This window comes from Gekko japonicus, unplaced genomic scaffold (genome assembly GCF_001447785.1).
Source record: "Gekko japonicus isolate JY-2015 unplaced genomic scaffold, Gekko_japonicus_V1.1 scaffold2754, whole genome shotgun sequence".
Classification (NCBI taxonomy): domain Eukaryota; kingdom Metazoa; phylum Chordata; class Lepidosauria; order Squamata; family Gekkonidae; genus Gekko; species Gekko japonicus.
In genome coordinates this window covers 128,416-148,621 of record NW_015163689.1, presented here as the reverse complement: position 1 = coordinate 148,621, position 20,206 = coordinate 128,416, and the positions used below count along the sequence as shown (strand labels likewise).

Here is a 20,206-nt window from a genome sequence, read left to right as displayed (position 1 = left end):
AAGAGTGCAATGCTATCTAAGACTAGTTTTTACTCACTCAGAAAGTATAATATGAAGAATTGTGTGTGATGGCAATTTCTGTATATACTATAGACACAGACAGCATGTTTCTACTCGGCCTCCATCGCAACTGCTAGCTCTCGCCTCGCACAATTGTTTATGGTGATTCAATCCTTAACGTCTCTTACTGAGAAAACACAAAATATTAGTGATTTGACTATTAGCTGTGAGGCATTTGCGAGTTCTTTTGCAGATAAAAGTCTTGTTGCTCTGCCACAACCTTCCAGCCAATGTTGATACAATATATGAACTGGAGGCCCCTTGGCTGTCTTTGGAATCAGTATCTGACTACTTCAACCAGCTCTCTCCAGCCAATGTCGACAGGATCCTGGGGGCTGTTAGGTCTACCACACGCTTCTTGGATCTGTGTCCCTCATGGCTGGTGAAAGCCAGTGGTGAGGGAGTACGGGGCCCTCTGATGGACATTATCAACCTGTCCCTGGATTTGGGGGTCCAGAGGGCTGAAAGAAGTTGTGGTAATACCACCCTTCAAAAAGCCATCTTTGGATCCTTTAGATCCTTCCAGTTACTGCCTAGTTTCAAATTTATCATTTCTGAGCAAGGTAATTGAGAGAGTGGCAGCCAAGCAGCTCCAGGGTTTCCTGGGTGGCACATTGGCACTTGACCTGTTCCAGTCTGGTTTCTGCCCTGGACATGGGAAGGGGACAGTGTTGGTTGCTCTCACGGATGATCTCCCCAGGCAACTGGATCAAGGCAGGTTGATGCTGCTCTTATTGTTGGATCTTACAGCAGCGTTCGACACGGTTGACCACGATAGGTTTACTCACCGCCTCACTGAAATAGGAGTTCATGGGGTGGTCTTACAGTGGCTTACCTCATTTCTCCAAGGTCAGAGACAGTGGGTAGCGATAGAGGATGTTAAATAGGTACCCTTTAACACGTGGGTTTCTCAGGAGGCAATCTGCTCCTCGATGTTGTTTAACAACTATATGTGCCCCCCTCGCCCAGTTGGTGCGCAGTTTCAGGCTGGGATGTCACCCATATGCTGATGACACCCAGCTGTATCTGTTGATGGGTGGCCACCCAGATACCTCCGCATAAAATCTGGCCAAAGGGTTGGAGGCCATGGTGGGATGGTTGAGGAAGAGCCAGCCGAAACTTAATCCAACCAAGACCAAGTTGGGGTCCCAACTTCTCACTCTCGATGGTGTGCCTTTAATACTGGCGCAAACCATCAAGAGTTTGGGTGTGCCCTTGGATACCTCATCTATGGAGCCCCAAATCATGAACGCTGCCAAGCTGACGTTTTACCAGCTGCGCCAGGTGAGGCAACTGGCCCCGGTCCTGTCTCACCCTGGCCTGGCCACAGTAATCCATGCAACGGTGTAAGGTTAAGCTGTTATCGGCCCTATACGTCTCATGGCTTTCATCAATTGCGTTCATTATTTCGTTTGAAGCCTAGAAATGCTGATTAACCAAATATGTCCTGACTGGCCAGCGGGGCTTATGAGCAGACAGAAGGGGGAGCATTGGGCATTCAGGAAAGAAAGCCGGCCTGAGAGAGAAGTGACCTCCTCTCCTCTGACCTTCGACAATTAATTGGCTCTAAGGAACTGTTGACAACTGAGGAAGCAAGCGTTTTTTTGAGTTAGCAAGCCAGCCGTTAGTTATTCTTGGCCGAATATTGATATTTTTGTTGCTCGTCATTGCTTTTGTACTATCAGAATGGCTTCTGCTCAGCATACATTCTGCCGAACTTGACAGATTACTTTTATTGCACAATTAAGAGGATACTTTTTCAATTTTGTGCTTAGGCTACATAATGAGTGCTTGCATTTACTTCCCAGAAACGAATCCAGGGGCCTGTCTGGTCCTGACAAATGGTCACCTCCAGACTGGATTACTGTAACTCACTTTATGCTGAACTGCCCTTGAGACTGATCTGAAAACTCCAACTGGTCCAGAATGTGGCGGCGCGGGTCCTGACGGGAACGCCACGGTGCTGTGCCAGCTGCACTGCCTCCTGGTGGAGTACTGGGTCAGGTTCAAGGTCTTGGTACTGACCTTTAAGGCCTTGAGCTGTCTGGAACCCATGTGTCTTCAGGAACGCCTCCTCTGGTATGTCTCCCAAAGCGCTTTACGCTCTGCTGAGAGCAACTTACTGGTGATCCCCAGCCCCAGAGATGTCCAGCTGTCCTTGACCTGGTGGAACTCTCTGCTAAAATAACATCCGCACCCTGCGAGACCTTGTGCAGTTCTGCAGGGTGTGCAAGGCAGAGATGTTTCACTACCCTTTGGCTGAGGACAGCAATGGATACCCCCTTCTCTGCCACTCCCTTCCCCTCCCCCACCCTGCTTTCTCCTGCTCACTGTGAGACAGTAAAGCAAACTGAAAACTTGAGTGGCGCCATCTAATGCTGTTTTAGCCATTTTAACTTTTAGGGTTTTTAATTTGTATAATCTTTTGTTGTAAATCACCCTGAGCTCTGTGAACTCAGAGAAGGGCAGTATATAAGTCTAAGTTATAAATAAATATGTATTGTTTAAATGTGCCTAACCCTTGTCTACCATTTGTATGCTACGACGTATATGATGGTGATATACTATTGAAGGGCTCCCACTGCTATGAAAATTTAACTCTATACCAAATGTCTATTGTTCCTGTACCTCTTTACTTCAAAACTTGCAGTCACACCCACCCAATGGCAATAATTCCTTTTATTCCGAAGTCCCATCTCTGGGAACAAATCTGCTTCTATGCACAAAACGTATTAAGAAACTACATGTTTAACTCACAGCCCAACTTACTTTTTGCAGTGTCCACACCAAGGAGCATAAAACTCTACCAGCCAGACCTCATCGCTGTTCAAAACGTTCTGATCAAAGGTGTCATCTGTCAGCTCAATCACATCTTTTTTGCCTGAGCCTCCACTATCTTGGCTGCTCTGTGGTTTGAAACAGACAACCCCCCCCCCAAGTTTAGTTAGAAGATCTCTCATGCAATCCAGCACCAGTAACCTTACCTACCTGACCAAACAGGGCTCTCCTAGGTAGCAGACATTACACGTGGTCTACATAGGCTGGCAGACAGTGCTGGGGAGGAGCCAGTGGTTGTGGCACATGTTGGTACCAACCATGTGGGGAAATGTAGTTGTGTGGTCCTGGAGGAAAAATGTAGGCTGCCAGGCAGGAGACTCAAGCCCAGGACCTGCAAGGTAGCCTTCTCAAAAGTGCTGCCTGTTCCACGTGCAAGGCCAGCTAGGCAGGCACAAATTAGGAGTCTCAACGTGTGGATGAGACGATGGTGTAGGGAGGAAGGGATTAAGTTCGTCAGGCACTGGGATCCTTTTTGGAACAAGCAGGACCTGTACAAAAGAGACCACCTCCACTTGTCCCAACCAGGCTGCCGGCGCTTAAAATCAAAAAGCTGGCAGAACAGTTTTTAAACTAAATCTTAGGGGAAAGCTGGCAGAAGGTGAAATGTCTCTGGTTCGGGATGGCTCATCTCTAAGAGATGAGGGCATAACTGTTACTGTTCTAGAGGGTAAGGGATTAGGACTTGCCACTGAAAGGGTGACAAACAATACTGACTGCCTGACAAGATCTAGAGGCCACAGGAGGAAGGTTGCAGGCCTAACGTGTCTGGGAAATTACAAATATGTATACACAAATGCTAGAAGTGTCCGAGGTAAAATGGGATAGCTGGAATCTTGAATAAAACTTTGTTGGTCTTAAAGGTGCCACTGGACTCAAACTTTGTTGTTGGGATGAGGATAATCAGTGGGATACAGTGATTCCTGGATATAAATTATATTGGGAGGATAAGGAAGAAAGGGTCAGGGGTGGAGTGGCTCTCTACGTCAGACATGATATACAGTCCAGTAAGATTGAGAACAGAAATAGATTCACTTACAGAAATGGAAACAGTGTGCCCAAAAGGAAGCTTAATGCTGGGAGTCTGTTACCGCCCACCAAATCAAAGGTTAGAGGATGATTTGAAAAACAGCAAAAGAATTAAGGAAAGCGGCTGGACAAAACACTAATGTCATAGTAGGTGATTGTAACTACCCACACACTGATTGGGTCGATATGCGTACAAGTCAGGAGAAAGAGACTGGGTTCCTAGATACTCTCAATGACTGTGCCATGGAGCAGATGGTCACTGAACCTACTGGGAGCAAGGTGATCCTGGACTTCAGCCCCATAGCTCTTCATTCTTCTCCCCGTGTCCCTCTGCAATGAGGGCCCTGGGCCTGGTGGGAGCAGCTTGGAGCCCGAGCCTGCCTGGGGCAGAGTGAGGAGCAGCGCCAACAGTGTGGCTGAGGAGGAGGAGGAGGAGGAGGGGGATGCGGCGCCAACTGAAAGCAAGCGGGCCAGCCCCCCCCTTCCTTCCTCTCCCTCCCCAGCTTAGCCTTCACCTTCCCCCAGGGAAGGCAGAGCGGAACACCCACTGTGGCTTCTGTGTGCTGACCCCAAAGTCTCAGCTGGAGAAGGAGCAGCGGTGGCGCCAGGACCAGGTAGCCGCCCACCGGCCTCGGCTTCATTCTCCTGGCCAAGAGGCTGCCCCCTTCTCCTTCAGCAGCCTCCTGGGCTCCCTGGCTGCCTCCTGTGCGCTGACATGTTCTGTGCAGCCAGGGGAAGAAGCTAGACTGTGTGGGGCTGGTCTAAAGCACTGCCACCACCCCTGCCTGTCCCCTCCCCCTCGTGCCCCTCCGGGCTCCACCAGGCAAAGTGCCGCTCTTGCCTCTGCTCAGGCATGCAGCGGGCGAGCAGCTCTTGGGCAGGCAGCAGCCAGGGATGGCGTGGGCCATAGGGGCGGCAGTGGGGGAGCTGGAAACAGCCCCAGCACTCCCTCAGCCTCCTGGGGGAGGGAAGGAGGGACTGGGAGAATTGGGGGCAAGCCAAAGACTGGCAGAGACTGACCAAGAGAGAGATCTTGGAGTCGTAGTAGATAACTCAATGAAAATGTCGAGACGGTGTGCGGCTGCAATAAAAAAGGCCAATGCTATGCTGGGGATTATTAGGAAGGGAATTGAAAACAAATCAGCCAGTATCGTAATGCCCCTGTATAAATCAATGGTGCGACCTCATTTGGAGCACTGGGTACAGTTCTGGTCACCACACCTCAAAAAAGATATTATAGCATTGGAAAAAGTGCAGAAAAGGGCAAATAGAATGATAAAAGGGTTGGAACATTTTCCCTATGAAGAAAAGTTAACGCACTTGGGGCTCTTCAGCTTGGAGAAATGACAGCTGAGGGGTGACATGATCGAGGTTTATAAGATTATGCACGGGATAGAGCAGGTAGAGAAAGAAGTACTTTTCTCCCTTTATCACTATACAAGAACTCGTGGGCACTCAATGAAATTGCTGAGCGGTCGGGTTAGAACAGATAAAAGGAAGTACTTTTTCACCCAAAGAGTGATTAACACATGGAATTCACTGCCACAGGAGGTGATGGTGGCTACAAGCATGGACAGTTTCAAGAGGGAATTAGATAAGCATATGGAGCAGAAGTCCATCAGTGGCTATTAGCCACAAGGTATAGCTAGGAACTCTCAGGCTTGGACAAGTGATGCTCTGTATTCTTGGTGCTGGGGGGGGGGGACAGTGGGAGGGTGTCTAGTGTCCTGGCCCCACTGGTGGACCTCCTGATGGCACCTGGTATTTTTGGCCTCTGTGTGACAGAGTGTTGGACTAGATGGGCCATTGGCCTGATCCAACACTGGCTTCTCTTATGTTCTTATGTTTAAATTCGGGATGGGATGTCCTGTGTGCCCTGCGCTAGCTATGGCCCTGCTGGACCTGGTCCCAAGTAATGCTCAAGACCTGGTGAGAGATGTAAATGTGATGGCACCAGTTGGGAACAGTGGCCATAATGCTATTTATGTGAATAGGAAGTTGCCCCAAAAGACCAACAAAACCACATTTAGCTCTAGAAGGGCTAACTTCTCTCAAATGAGGGGGATTGTGAAGAAGAAACTGAAGGGAAAGTTAAGGAGAGTCAAATCCCTTCAGGAAGCTTAGAGACTATTTAAAACTACAATCCTAGAAGTTCAGATAAAATGTATACCACAGGTTAGGAAAGGTACAAATAGCTCTTTAAAAAAGCATGCATGGTTAACAAACAAGGCAATGGAAGCAGTAAAAGGTAAAAAAAGATTTCTTTAAGCAACAGAAGGCTAGTCTGAGTGAGGTAAATAAAAGGGGGCATAGGCTCTGGCAAAAGAAATGCAAGTCGGTGATCAGGCAGGCAAAGAGGAACTGTGAGGAACATATTGTAAAAGCCATAAAGACCAACAATAAAAATTTCTTCAAATATATTAGTACCAGGAAAGCAGACAGGGAGGCAGTGGGACCCTTGGTTGACCAAGGGGTAAAAGGATTACTAAAGGATGACGGGGAAACGGTAGAGAAGTTGAATGCATTTTTTGCCTCTGTCTTCGCTGTCAAACAAGGGAGGTGCTTGCCCACTCCAGAACCACTGATTTTGGGAGGTAATGAGAGGAGGTCCTATGCCTGATGGACCAATTAAAAACTGACAAATCACCAGGCCCAGATGGCATACATCCAAGAGTTCTGAAAAGAACTCAAATGTGGAACTTGTGGATCTCCTGACAAAAAATGCTATCTATCACTGAAATCTGCCTCTATTCCCTGGGACTGCAAGGTAGGTAATGTAACCCCAACCTTTAAAAAAAAGTTCCAGAGGAGATCAGGGAAATTACAGGCCAGCCTAAGTCGATACCGGATAAGTTAGTGGAATCTGTTGTTAAAGATAGAATTAGTGAGCACACTGATGAACAAAAGCTATTGAGGAAGAATCAGCACGGATTCTTCAAGGGAAGATCTTGTCTCACTAACTTTTTAGAATTCTTTGAGGGAGTGAATAAGCATGTGGACAAGGATGACCCTATAGATGTTGTTTACCTAGACTTCCAGAAAGGTTTTCTTAAAGTTCCTCATCAAAGGCTCCTAAGTAAACTCAGCAGTCATGGGATAACAGGACAAGTCCTTTTGCAGATTAAAAACTGGTTAATTAACAGGAAACAGAGTATAAATGGGCAGTTTTCACAGTGGAAGGTGGTAAGCAGTGGGGTACTGCAGGGCTTGGTACTAGGTCCGGTGCTTTTTAACTTGTTCATTAACGATCTACAGTTGGGAGTAAGCAGTGAAGTGGCTACGTTTGCAGATGACACTAAGTTGTTCAAGGCAGTGAAAACAAGGGAGGACTGTGAGGCACTCCAGAGGAATCGGTCGAGGATGGACGAGTGGGCTTCAAATTGGCAAATGAGGTTCAATGTGGGCAAATGCAAAGTGATACACATTGGAGACAAAAATTCCAGCTATAAATACACGTTGATGGGGTCCGAAGTGGTGGTAGCTGACCAGGAGAGAGATCCTGGAGTCATGGTAGATAACTCACTGAAAATGTTGACTCAGTGTGCAACTGCAATAAAAAAGGCAAATTCTATGCTGGGGATTATTAGGAAGGGAACTGAAAACTAATCAGCCAGTATCACAACACCGCTGTAAAAATCGATGGTGTGACCTCTTTTGGAATACTGTGTACAGTTCTGGTCTCTGCACCTCAAAAAGGATATTGTAACACTGGAAAAGGTGCAAAAAGGGGCAACTGAAATGATTAAGGGGACGGAACACATTCCCTATGAAGAAAGGTTAAAGAGGGTAGGGCTCTTTAGTTTGGAAAGATGACTGAGGGGTGACCTGATAGAGGTTTACAAAATTATGCAAGGAACAGAGAAAACAGAGAAAGCAGTACTTTTCTCCCTTTCTCACAATACAAGAACTCACGGGCACTCAATGAAATTGATGAGCAGTAGGCTTAAAATAGACAAAAGGAAATACTTCTTCACCCAAAGAGTAATTAACACATGGATTTCACTGCTGCAGGAAGTAGTAGCAGCTACAAGCACAGACAGCTTCAAGAGGGGATTGGATAAACATATGTAGAAAAGGTTCATCAGTGGCTATTAGCCACAAGGTATAGATGGAACACTATGTCTGGGGCAATGACGCTCTGTATTCTTGGTGCTTGAGAGGCCACAATGGGAGGCCTTCTGGAGTTCTGGCCCCACTGGAAGACCCCCTGATGACACCTGGATTTTGGTTACTGTGTGATACAGAGTGTCGGACTGGATGGGCCATTGGCTGGATCCAACACAGCTTATTTAATGTTCTTATTGTTTGCTGGCTGCAACAAAGAGAAGACTAGGGAAGACCGAGGCAGCACACAGCCTCTAGTGAGGACTCCACATTCCAGTTCCACTCACAAGCATGGTTAAATGATGTTCCACTGTGCAAAACTATGACAGTGGCATTACTATGAGTGCCAGAAGGCAGCATTTCAAGTTGTAGCTATCAAACCATGAACAGAGCTCTAGCTGTGGAATGCAATATTCCTGCATCCACACGCAACCTCCTGTGGCTATCATTCCCCAAAAGTCCCACCCCTCCTTCAGGGCTCTGAACCAATACTTGTGATATTGGCATCATGCATATCCAAGTGATTGTCAGCCAATCCGAGCCCATGGAACTACACTGGATGGGAGGGAGTGAGCCAGCCTCATCTTAAAAAGGGGGAGAAGTGTTATTTCCCCTCAGATAGGAATCTTGGGCTCTGAATAAGAGTGTCAGCTTAGCCAAGCTTTTATTTGAATGTTAGTTAACATTTTGGGTCAGCTTAGAGAAGAAAGCTTATTTTAGTGAATTAAGTAACCTGTTAAAAGGCTCAGCATTCCTAATTTTTGTGAAAAGGAGGGGTGCAACTGGAAGGCGCTGGTGGCGCCCCAGGCTGCACGAGTTGCTTTGGCTTCCCAACCTCCTGCAGGGGCAGGCTAGGGTGGACCCTGGCCACAATGGGAGCCCTGTGCTGAGACAAAAATCTCTGCGTTGAGGCTTACAAATTTGTGCACCTGAAGAAACTAGTGCAGTTTAGAGGAAACACTGGTGGTGCCCACAACTTATACCCTATGAATCCTTTAATCTAAGCTTGTTTATTTCCTTCTAATGGATTGTGGGCGGTTGGGGTTTAAGAAAAAGAAGACTCCAGGGTGTGGGATTTGGACACCCTAAAGTTCACTGGGAAGTTGCCTCAGAGTCCCCTCCCTCATAGGCTGTCCCCCAATGCTTCCTCTGGGGTTCAAGGGACACCTGAGAACAGTGCTGTGCATGGTATGTAGTCTGCAGGGTGGGTGTGGAGGAACTGGAGAAAATGGTTCTCTCTCCATCAGAAATTCCTTTACAACATATATAACCTATGATTTTTGTGTGGGTCATTACTTGACATTGATCAGTAGGGATGTGCATTCGGTTCGTCTGAACCAAATACACCCCCGAAAATGGCCCATTCAGACCCCTTTTGGGCTGCTGCGGGCCGATTCAGATTCTCTGATCTGAATTGGCTTGCCGCTGAAATTCGGCGGCAATTCACCCCCATTATATCCTATGGGCCATTGAAGTCAATGGCGAAAACATAGGGTATGTTTTCACCATTGACTTCAATGGCTCATAGGATATAATGGGGCCGAAACTGACATTCGGCTGGTCAAAAGACTCCAGAATCCACTTGTACTGCCGAAATTGACATGTGGGAGTCTTTCTGCCTGCCGAAATTGATTCTGCCTGATTCCGCCGAATTCGAATCGAGCCAAATTGTGGGGGTTTTTTTGCACACCCCTATTCATCAGTCAAACCTCTGGATTACTATTATTTTATTCCATTTACACGCTTCTTTTTCTCCTGCCTTCATTTTGATATGCATGCATGACTTCACGTATTGCCATTTAAGTCAAAATTAGCCATCCATGCTATTTAAATGCTTAAAACTAGCAAACAAGTTGCATTTTTTACATTTGCCCCCCAGCTTGAAAACTCTTGAAAAACCAAACACAACCATAAAATATTAAAATTGTGCAGCTTGCAAGTTTTAAATGGAAACACCTGGAATCCAAAGAAAGCACTTTCTAAACAATCTCCAGTACCACAATACAAGAACTTCTAGCTAGAACATATGCTTATTTTTGATGCCTGTTCATTGCAAAGAATTGACTGATAGTTGACTGGAAGTACCTGTTTGCCAGAACTATATCCACCTCCTCTGCCGCTAAGGCGATCTTTCACCAGTGACCGAAGGGCACTTAGAGCACCATCAACAATAGCTTCACTTGTCCTGCCCCCTAGGACACAAACGAACAACAGTGAAAATGCTGATCAGCAATGTTTTGACAGCCACATGATGTCAACACTTTCCAATGAAAGCTTTGGACAGTTGCAGAGCAGGCAGAAAAACCTGATGCTGTTTTGCAGTGGGAGGGTTTTTTGCAGTAGGAGGGACTGTGGCTTAGTGGTAGAGCTTCTGCATGACGTGCAGAAAGTCCCAGGTTCAATCCCCAGCATCTCCAGTTAAAAAGGACCAGGCAGGAGGTGATGTGAAAAACCTCAGCCTATGGCCTTGGAGGTGCTGCCAGTCTGAATAGATGATACTAACCTTGATGGGCCAAGGGTCTGATTCAGTATAAGAAGAGAAGCGATTGGATTTATATCCCGCCCTTCACTACCCAAAGGTGTCTCAGAGCGGCTTACAAACTCCTTTCCCTTCCCCTCCCCACAACAGACACCCTGTGAGGTAGGTGGGGCTGAGAGAGCTCCTGACAGAAACTGCTCTTTTTAAAGGACAGCTCTTATCAGAACTACATCTTGCCCAAGGTCATCCAGCCAGGTGCAAGTGAAGGAGTGGGGAATCCAACCCGGTTCTCCCAGATTAGAGTCCACACACTTAACCACTACACCAAACTGGCTTCATGGCAGCTTCATGGTTTCAAAAACTTCTCCCACCACAGCACTGCCATGCCTGGGGAAAACCAAATTTGTCCAAAGGATTCCTACAGTAACTATTATCAACTGGGGGGGAGGGTTTGCACAAAGCCAGGACACTACAAACAACAGCACCTTCCCATTTCACCAGGCACTGTGTAATGACAGAGAATGGTGTAGCGATTAGCCTGTTGGGACTAGGCTGTGGCAAAGCCAGGGTCAAATCCCGACTCTGCCATGAAGTCTGCTGGGTGACCTCACTGTCAGCCTAACCTGCCTCACAGAGTTACTGCTAGGATAAAGTGGAGGAGAGGAGAATGATGTTGTAAGCCCACTTTGGGTCCCCTCTGGGGAGAAAAGGGGAGTTAAAACGTCAGAATAAAGTAGCACGATTCAGCTACTGAGGCAGTCTTGTGGCAGCTTCAGTACCACACAAAATGACTCATAAGCGCTCTCTTCTAACTGATAAGGCCATGAGAATTTGAGGGAGTTAAAGACACTGTCGATTCACTCATCTTTCAGAAAGATGCAAAAAAAAAAAAAAAAAAAAACCCAAAAAACCCCCCCAAAAAACCACAGCTCATTGGGAGAGCTTTTCCAGAGGCATAATGTTTTCGAGGACTGATTTGTATGGACTGTTTGACTGGCATATGTTGCTGTTGGTACTACTGCTTTTGTGTTTTCATTTCATTTGCAGGCTGCCTTGGGTCCCAAACAGGAAAAACAGGTTACACCTTTAAAAAAAAATTAAATTGCCCATTCCTTAAATATAAAGGCTTGACAATAGAACAGTACGTCCTCAACATTTACCTTGATAATCTTCTGCTTTGTTCTTGTTGGCACCAAATATCTTGATTGTGGGAAATCCTTTCACACCATACTGACCCCCTAAGGACTGGTGCTTGTCTGCGTCAACAGCCCCTACTTTCACAACACCCTGTTAGAGGGAGAAAGAAGACCTCATTTTAGGATGAATGAATCAGAAAAGAGGTCTAAAATTGGCCCAATTCAGTGTGGTCAGTCACCTTTGTTTAGCTTGGAAAACGAAAAATAAGCTTTGTTGAGAACCAATTTAAAATATACGTAAAATATTTGTTTAAATTGGGTCTGAAGATGGTGGGGAAGGGGACTGTTAAAAAGCAAATTTGTATTCCTTTTCAAGACAGATAAAAATCATCTACAAATATACAAATAGCCCACAAGAACCGCACGACTGTGATCACATTAATTAAGGGCACAAAGATCACACAGGCTTTTAGACAATCTGTGTTTTTCTAGTAGGGGCTGATCCAAGTTCAATTATTATGCTGCACAAGGGCAATACTGATCCAAGTTCAATCATTACACTGCACAAGTGCAATACCGAACAAGCCACTATTGGTTCAACTTGATCAGATTAACGAAACAGAAATGAATTCATTTGCAAAAAGACATGCCAGGTGGAACACTCAGGTTAGAGCGCTACAGCAGTCAGGGTGTTGGATTAGGGCAGGGGTGGCCAAACTGCAGTGAGGGAGCCACATGTGGCTTTTTCAAGCATTTTGTGCGACTCCCGGCAGGGCGGCTGGGGAAGTGAAGGCATGCCTCCCCAATTGGGTCTTCCCTTCCCCAGCCAGTGTTCCCCTCCCTGGGTAGGCTTGAGGTGTATGTGGGGGGGGAGCAGAGAAAGAAAGCAACTTTAATTTTAATTGTGTTCTCAAAGCCCTCTCCCCACTGGCCGGCTTGGACGAGGTCTTCGTCTTTAAATACCTTCTCCAAGCCAAGCCAGCTGGTGTGGGGGCTGGGGGGGGGCTTGGAGGACACATTTAAAGTTAAAGTTGCTTTCTTTCCACCTCTATTCCCCATCCATTTGCTCTCTTTGTACTATATTTCTATCCACCTTTCTTTCTCTCTTTCACCTCCTTCCCGATCTAAAGTTAAATGTGTTCTCCAAGCCCCACCACACCAGCCAGCTGGCTTGGCTCGGAGGAAGCATTTGTCTCTTTAAATCCCTTCTCCAATCCAAACTAGCATGGCAGTGGGGGACTTGAGGAACACATTTAAAGTTAGGCATTTTCCAAGCCCCTGCCCTGTAGCCCTGCCCACCGGCTTGGAGAAGGTATTTGTCTCTTTAAATCCTTTCTCCAAGCCAAGCCATCTGGTGTGGGGGCATGGCAGGGTGTTAGAAAACACATTTGAAGTTGCTTTCCACCTCTCCCTCCCTCCCTAGTTATTTGCTTTCTTTCCACTTCTCTCTCTCTCTGTTCCCCTCCCTCCCCATATATCTGCTTTCTTTCCCCCTTCCTTCCTTCCTCTCTCTCTTTCCTTCCTCCCCATCTAGTTGCTTTGTTTCTGTTTCTCTTTCTCCTTTCTTTCCATCATTCAATCTTTCGCCCTTTCTCTTTCTCTCTTCCTTCCTCCCCTCCCTCCCCATCTATTTGCTTTCTTTCCCCCTTTCTCTTTTTCTCTCCCTTCCCCATCTATTTGCTTTCTTTGTTTCTCTTTCCCACTTTCTCCTTCCCCATCTATTTGCTTCCCCCACCTTTCTTTCTCTTTTTTCTCTCTCCCTTCTTTCCCCTCCCCCATCAATTTGCTTTGTTTGTTTCTCTTTCTTTCCACCTCTTTCATTGAGCAAGGACTAGATAGCCTGTATAGCCCCTTCCAACTCTGTGTCTATGATTCTTTCCACCATAACCCCTCTTTCTCTCTCTTAGACAAATAAATATCATTAGCAAACAAATAAATATCATTGGACAAATAAATATCATTATCAATATATGTTTTTGCTCCTTTTGTTTTTATTTTTGGCAGTTTCATTTTATGTTAATAAAAAGCCACTATGCATATTTTCCAATAAAAAACATGTGTGCATGTGTGTAATATTTGTTCTTGTCTTGCAGCTCTCAAACATCTGACGTTTATTCTAGGTGGCTCTTACATTAAGCAAGTTTGGCCACCTCTGGACTAGGGTCGGGGAAACAAAGGTTCAAATCCCTGTTCTGCCATGAAGCTCAATGGGTGACATTGGGTCATTCTCATTGTCTCAATCTCACAGGGTTTTTTAAATTATTATTATTATTTTAATTGGTTTCTCCTTATACATTTGTAATACATGTAATATACATATATTTTAGAGTCATCAGTCAGTTTTCTAACCATTTATACAGTCCTGACCATCTTTCAACAAATACCTCTTCTTTCCCCCCCTGTAATAACGAGTTTAATTTATCAATTTCCGCTACTTCCATCAATTTTCCTATTATTTCTTCCTTTCGCGGTACATTATCTATTTTCCAATATTTGGCCCACAATATTCTCGCAGATGTAATTATGTATGATATTACCTATTTTTCATTATAAGTAAGCAATTCCGGCAGAATATTTAATAAATATCTTTCAGGCACCAACTCAAGCTTAACATTTACTACTTCCTCTATTATTTTTTGTATAGATTTCCAATATTTCTGTATTTTTATACAACAATCTCACAGGTTTGTTGTGAGAATAAAATGGGAAAGAAAGAACAGAGTACTCCACACAGAACTCCTTGGAAGAAAAGTAAGATTAATAAAAAACAAAACTAGGCAGATAACTGACCACAAATTCATGTGAGAAGGTGGAAGAGAAAACTGACAACAATCTAGACACTAATAATATGACACAGTCCAGGAAGGAATGATGGAAGCTAAAGTGTTGTTTTGTATTAAACTCTGCCCAAAATATGTCATGCCTCCCCTCCCCCGACTCTGTACTTTTTAACTTGAAACAAGTCTATATGTATGTGGCTGGTCTAGCGACCATAATAAATTCTACTACTATGAACATGAAATTCAACAGGCAAGGCTCCAGACTCTTCCAGGGCTATACACTTATTTTTTTACCACAGCATATGGGATATTCCAGGTACTATTAGTGCAATCTCGGGTGTCTCAAAGGGTCCCAGAGTTTTAAAAATCAAAGCCAATAAGAGACGAGCTAGTTTGTCCAAGATCACCTGACAGTGCAATTCTATGCAGAGTTACTCTGGTGTAATTACACCCACTGAGATCATGCTCTTTTATGACAACTCTTCATGCAACGGCAATGCAAGAGGCAGAACACTTTCCAAGACCCTGGCATCTCATCACCACCAGCCTCCACTACCTTTTGGAAAGATAAACTCACTTTTAATGCTGTTGCAGCTTTTTTCCACTCAGGCGTCAGCCTTTGGCAGTGACCACACCTTTCAGGGAGGAAAAAGAGTCCCAGTCAGACTGAAGCAATTTCCATACATTATCACACACTTAAGCCTGGGTACTATTCAGCATAAGCATGACAGGCAGCAAGATAACAGTACTGTCAACAGGCCACCGGGCTATACATCACAACTCCTCCGACAAAGCCTATGCCCTTCAGTAGGTGTACCACGAGCAGAAGTGTAACTACTGTGGCTCCATCACAGCATTTTCATGGAAGGCCAGCATGACAAGCCAAAAGCTCAGAGCTACAGGCAGGGCTAGTTTTGGGCAGGAACGCACAGGAACGGAGTTCCGGCTGGCTCCCGAGTTGGCCACGCCCAGCAGGAACTAATTAGCATAACAGGCCACACCCAACAGCAGAAACTCATTCGGATTGGCTACATTAGGGGTGTGTGGCCTAACATGCAAAGAAGTTCCTGCTACAAACCCCCCCCCCTGGGTTTTGACCATAAACAAAGTAAACAGAAGAAGCAGCAAAAGGTGGGTGTGGCTGGATGACGACACTTCTGGTAACATGTGGGGTGTGGCCTAATATGCGAATGAGTTGTGCTGTCATGCTAATGAGTTTCTGCTGTTGGGTGTGGCCTATTACGCTAATGAGTTCCTGTTGGGCTTTTTCTACAAAAAAAGTCCTGGCTATAGGTATTATTATTATCATTATAATTTGATTTCTCAATCACCCAATCCCTGCTCACGGGTACAGAATCTTTGTCAAGAAAAGACAAACAAGTAAATGGCAATTGCTGGCTTTGACAGGATCAGGGATCTTTCTGGAGTTGGGCCTGGCCCCAAATTCATCCCATAACTGCCTGGCACAAGAGAATGGCATGCCTGCCTCAGCAAGCAAGCTGTAGTTCAGCTCCTTAAAGTCTGACTGGCACAATGAAGACATGATGCTGGTCCAAGGCAGGGAAGAGGTAGCAGGGAAAAGCCTCACTCCCGACCTCCTGTGAGACATTCCTGCCTTTTGCGAGAGGACCAACAAGGAAGGCAGAATCAGCCCACTTCAAAGGTTGTGGGACAGAAACAGAAAGGCAGAAAGTGATGGGAGCACCTCACTTCTCCATGTCTGAACCCCAAGGGGGCTTTGAAGTTGAGGGTGACAAAAAGCTCTTCCCGAAGGTTAAGATACCCTCCCCAGCTTTACAGTTTTATCTGGTAACAATAACAGGGCTGACAGAAAGATCAGTTGCCCAGCCACAAGATAGCAGGGCCAACCCTGACAAGTACTTGCACGGGCGACCTCCAAAAAATACCAGGGCCGGGACGCAGAGGCAGGCAACATCAAAGCCACTTCTCTGAAACATCCTAGCCCCAATGGGGGTCACCAGAAGTCACCATGACTTCCAGGCTCGCAACCACACACACAAATACAAAATCAAAAACTGGTACCTAATCAAGGAAGATTCCCCCAAAACTCCAAGTTCTAAAGAAGACCAGGAGTGGGTGTGTGGGAGGAATAATTTATTTTGCATTAGAGAGGTGCTCTCCGAAACACAACACTCTGCTCTCCTTCAGAGTTCAGAGCTGGAGAACGAGCCTGCTGCCCCCTCCTCCTGGTCACCACTATCACCACAGCCCCCTTCCCTTTTGGGGATAATGATGCCAAGCGTATAAGCCTCCAGCTAAAAGAACCAGGATGTAGGTGAGGGGAAAGACCTCTGTTTGAGACCCTGGAGAGCCGCTGCCAGGCAGGGTAGGACATACTGCCCTTGACACACCACGGGTCTGACCTGGTATAAGGCAGCAGCATAGGCTCAAAACAGCATTACTGCTTCACCTCTGCCTCCTTCCTTCCCAGCAGCAACCAACAGCTGCTGCTAACCACTCGGCTCCAATTGAGACTGGTGGACAGAGAGGGCAGCTCACAAGCTGAGCAGTGGCTTTTGCTGGGACAGAGCAGAAAAGTAGCAGGAGATGGGGGTTGCACAGCCAGGCTCTCTCTCTCGCGCGCAAAAAAAAAAAAGCGCCTCTGAAAGTGCATTTCCTTATAATTAAGCAACTTAATTCTGTACAGGGTTGCAGACAAAGCATTCCAAGTTTTGCATCAAGCCAAGTAACGCTCAGACTTTGTGTCCCATGACACAGAGTGAGAAGACTCTTTGCCCATAGGCTGTCTAATGTCTATTAGCCAAGGCAGCTACAGGCAGAGCATACACCTTTACGCATTATTATCCGGCACCAGAATAACTCAACATACGCTTACCATGGTGCATAGAACTCTACTAGCCACAAACTGTCACTCTGAATGACTTCTCTGTTGAAGTTTGTTGGCGTCAGCTCTATAACATCGTCACTGGAGGAATACAAGCTGTTGACAGCCAGAAAGAGCGTGCAGCTTACTGTTCCTAGAATCCGAAAGAGATAACAAAATATCAGAACCAAAGCCTGTTCAAAGAAGACAAATGGCTTTACTACACTTATTCATTTATAACATTTTTATACCAATCAGGGTCCACAAGGTGGTGAACATTAAAAAAACCCATTAAAAACACTTAAACAATTAAAACACACTTAAAGATATGACTGAAAGGTTGCACATTAAACAGGGGGAGGAGGCAACAGATGCTAAAGGAGGTTCCACCAAACCAAACAGGATGAGGCTCCCTGGGACACAAGATGACCATGAATCATGCCCCACCTCTGCCACATGAAGTTCCACCCTTATGCCTGCCAGTGTCTAAACCCATGAAAATATATAGGTTTAGTCAAGTGATTCTGCATTAAGATTGTACTGCCAACTGCTTAAATCATTTGAGGATTAACCCTGGGTATGTACGGTGTTCAACTCCAAGCTAATTCCTACTTTTCAGAATCCAAGAGTACCACAAGTTTGTTGATGGTACAACCTGTATACCCAGAAGCTGCTCTGAGTGCATGCTAGAAACATGGTACACAAATGTTTCAAATATTATCTCTGCTTACTATGATGATGCTGATTTGCAAGTGTTTTTACCATAGATTTTCACTGCTATGCTAGGACAGAATTTTAATTGTTGCTATCCAGTTAGATTTTAATCAAAAGGCTGCATTTCAATTATTAGAAATAATAACAGGGCTGGATTTTAAGGTTAGGAGAAAGTAAACTTAGCTCAGTACTGAAGTCCATTAAAAATATCCAGTTTTTAGTACTCAAAGGTGTTCCAATTCCCAAAGAAGAGCCCATTTTTTAGTTTATTTAACCAGTGTGGTTAAAATACACTTAGTTCCAATGTTTTACATCCATAAGATGGTTCCCAGTATTCCCATAAGCTGTAAATTACCTACTTCCCATACAACTGATACAAAAGGAATTTGTTGCAATGGATCATTCATGTGAGCTAATATCTGAACAGTGCACTTGAATGGGATCATCCACCAGCAAACTGGATGGATGACATTCAAAATACAATATATTCGTACATATTCATGTTCCCACAGGCCTATATAAACAGTTGAGCGTATCTTTTTTTCTTCAAGACAGCTTTTCATATCACAATTTGAATGTTTGCAGTAATGAATTAAAATGATAAATGTTTGTTATATACATGAGCAGAAAAGTCTTTACAAGGGAGCTTGCACCCATTTAAAGGTGCTCAAAAGCCAGTCAAATCCAACTCTAGGGATGCAGTGCTCATCTGTTTCCAAGCCAAAGAGCCAGCGCTGTCCAGAGACATTTCCGTGGTCATGTGGCCAGCATGACTAAACACCAAGGCGCACGGAAAGCTGTTACCTTCCCACCAAAGTGGTCCCTATTTATCTACTTGCAATTTCTTGCTTTCGAACTGCTAGGTTGGCAGGAACTGGGGCCAGAGACGGGAGCTCACTCCGTCATGCAGCACTCGGGTCTCAAACTGCTGAACTAAAGACCTTCCGGTCTGCAGTTCAGCGTCTTAACCACTTGAGCCACCACAGCGCTTTGCACCCATTTAGGACAGCACTAAAACCAGTTTATGTTTCTTTTTTTAAAAAGGGATCTCAATACCAGAAAAATCTGGAAAGCCTATTTAGAAACTTGTGCCTAGCCTGGCATGCCTATGCAGAATCACCACACTGGCCGCAAACTTCAGATCCCAGACCTTCCACGCCTCACTGGTGCTGCCTTGCAAGGGGCTAGGACTAGAAACACAACAACTTCAAGAGAGAGAGAGAGAGGCCTTAAGCATCAAGAAACCTTCCTTACCTTCACAGTTCAGGTACAGTTTAGTGATACACCCCACACTGGATTACTAAAGGTCTCACAATTTCCACACACACCCTTTTTTACTATGATTTTCATTCTTCTTCTATTTTTTTAGGTGGGGGGAATAGACATATTTCTGCTGTGATTTTAGAAAACTTTTTTTAATGCATGGAGCAACACCCATTACAGACAGTCAGATCCACATGAAGGTCTTAAAAAAATGATTGCTTGCAATGGCTGGAGGCATCAACTACTCCAGAGAAAACAGGAAACACATCGCTCATCCACCCACCGGCTAGATTCAAAATTAATTGACTGCGGGATTATCCGACCATTTGATCGCCTCCTTCGCTACGACCCAGCCCACTGCTTTCAAACGGGACAATAGAGCTAGTCGTCCCCTGTCCCCCGCCCTGGCTCCCCAATAGACTTGCAATAGTGCCCACCCATTTCCCACCCCCCCATTGCAAGCCATAGCAACACCAGAACCTTCCCTTCCCCATTACCCAACAAAAGACGCCTTCCCGCAAACGGGCTCATGGCTACCACCGGTGCACCGCCAAGCGACTCCGACCCTGCCTCCTTCGCTCCCCACGCCCGCTAAGCTCCGCTCCCCTTCCACGGACAGCACCAAATGTTGCAGCGATCCCAGCCGTGGCCGTCGCTCATTGGTGCTCTCAACCTTCTCTCCTTTGCATAGCCAATGAGAATCCGACGGATCATGCCGGGGTGTAAGAGACTTCGGAGAGGAGGAGTCAGTGCTTCCTGCATGAAGGCGTGAGAGAAGCTTTGAAAGTAAGGAGGAGGAGCGAGGAAGAGATCCGGAGTCGAGGAATGTGCTTCCTGGGCGCCGCGTTACGTTGCAAGCAGTGACTGGCTGCCCATAGAGGCAAGAAAAGAGCAGCGAATTCAGTTCAGACTGCGCTTCGTAGGGCACCGTCCGACCGTCCCCGTCCCCTCTTGCAGGCGT

The 20,206-nt window shown here is 45.8% G+C and overlaps 1 protein-coding gene across 1 annotated transcript in view; it reads right to left on the bottom strand.

Annotated features, from left to right (window-relative positions):
- Positions 1–19,868, bottom strand: part of PDIA6 (protein disulfide isomerase family A member 6) — a 26,737-nt gene extending 6,869 nt beyond the window's left edge. The window contains exons 1-6 of the mRNA XM_015407780.1: positions 19,743–19,868; positions 17,281–17,422; positions 15,001–15,058; positions 11,668–11,794; positions 10,114–10,220; positions 2,830–2,966 (exon numbers count right to left, since the gene is read on the bottom strand). Coding sequence (XP_015263266.1) covers positions 2,830–2,966; positions 10,114–10,220; positions 11,668–11,794; positions 15,001–15,058; positions 17,281–17,422; positions 19,743–19,776 — 605 coding nt within the window. The 5' untranslated portion in view covers positions 19,777–19,868. The remainder of the gene's footprint in view (positions 1–2,829; positions 2,967–10,113; positions 10,221–11,667; positions 11,795–15,000; positions 15,059–17,280; positions 17,423–19,742) is intronic.
- Between the last annotated feature and the right edge of the window lie 338 nt (positions 19,869–20,206).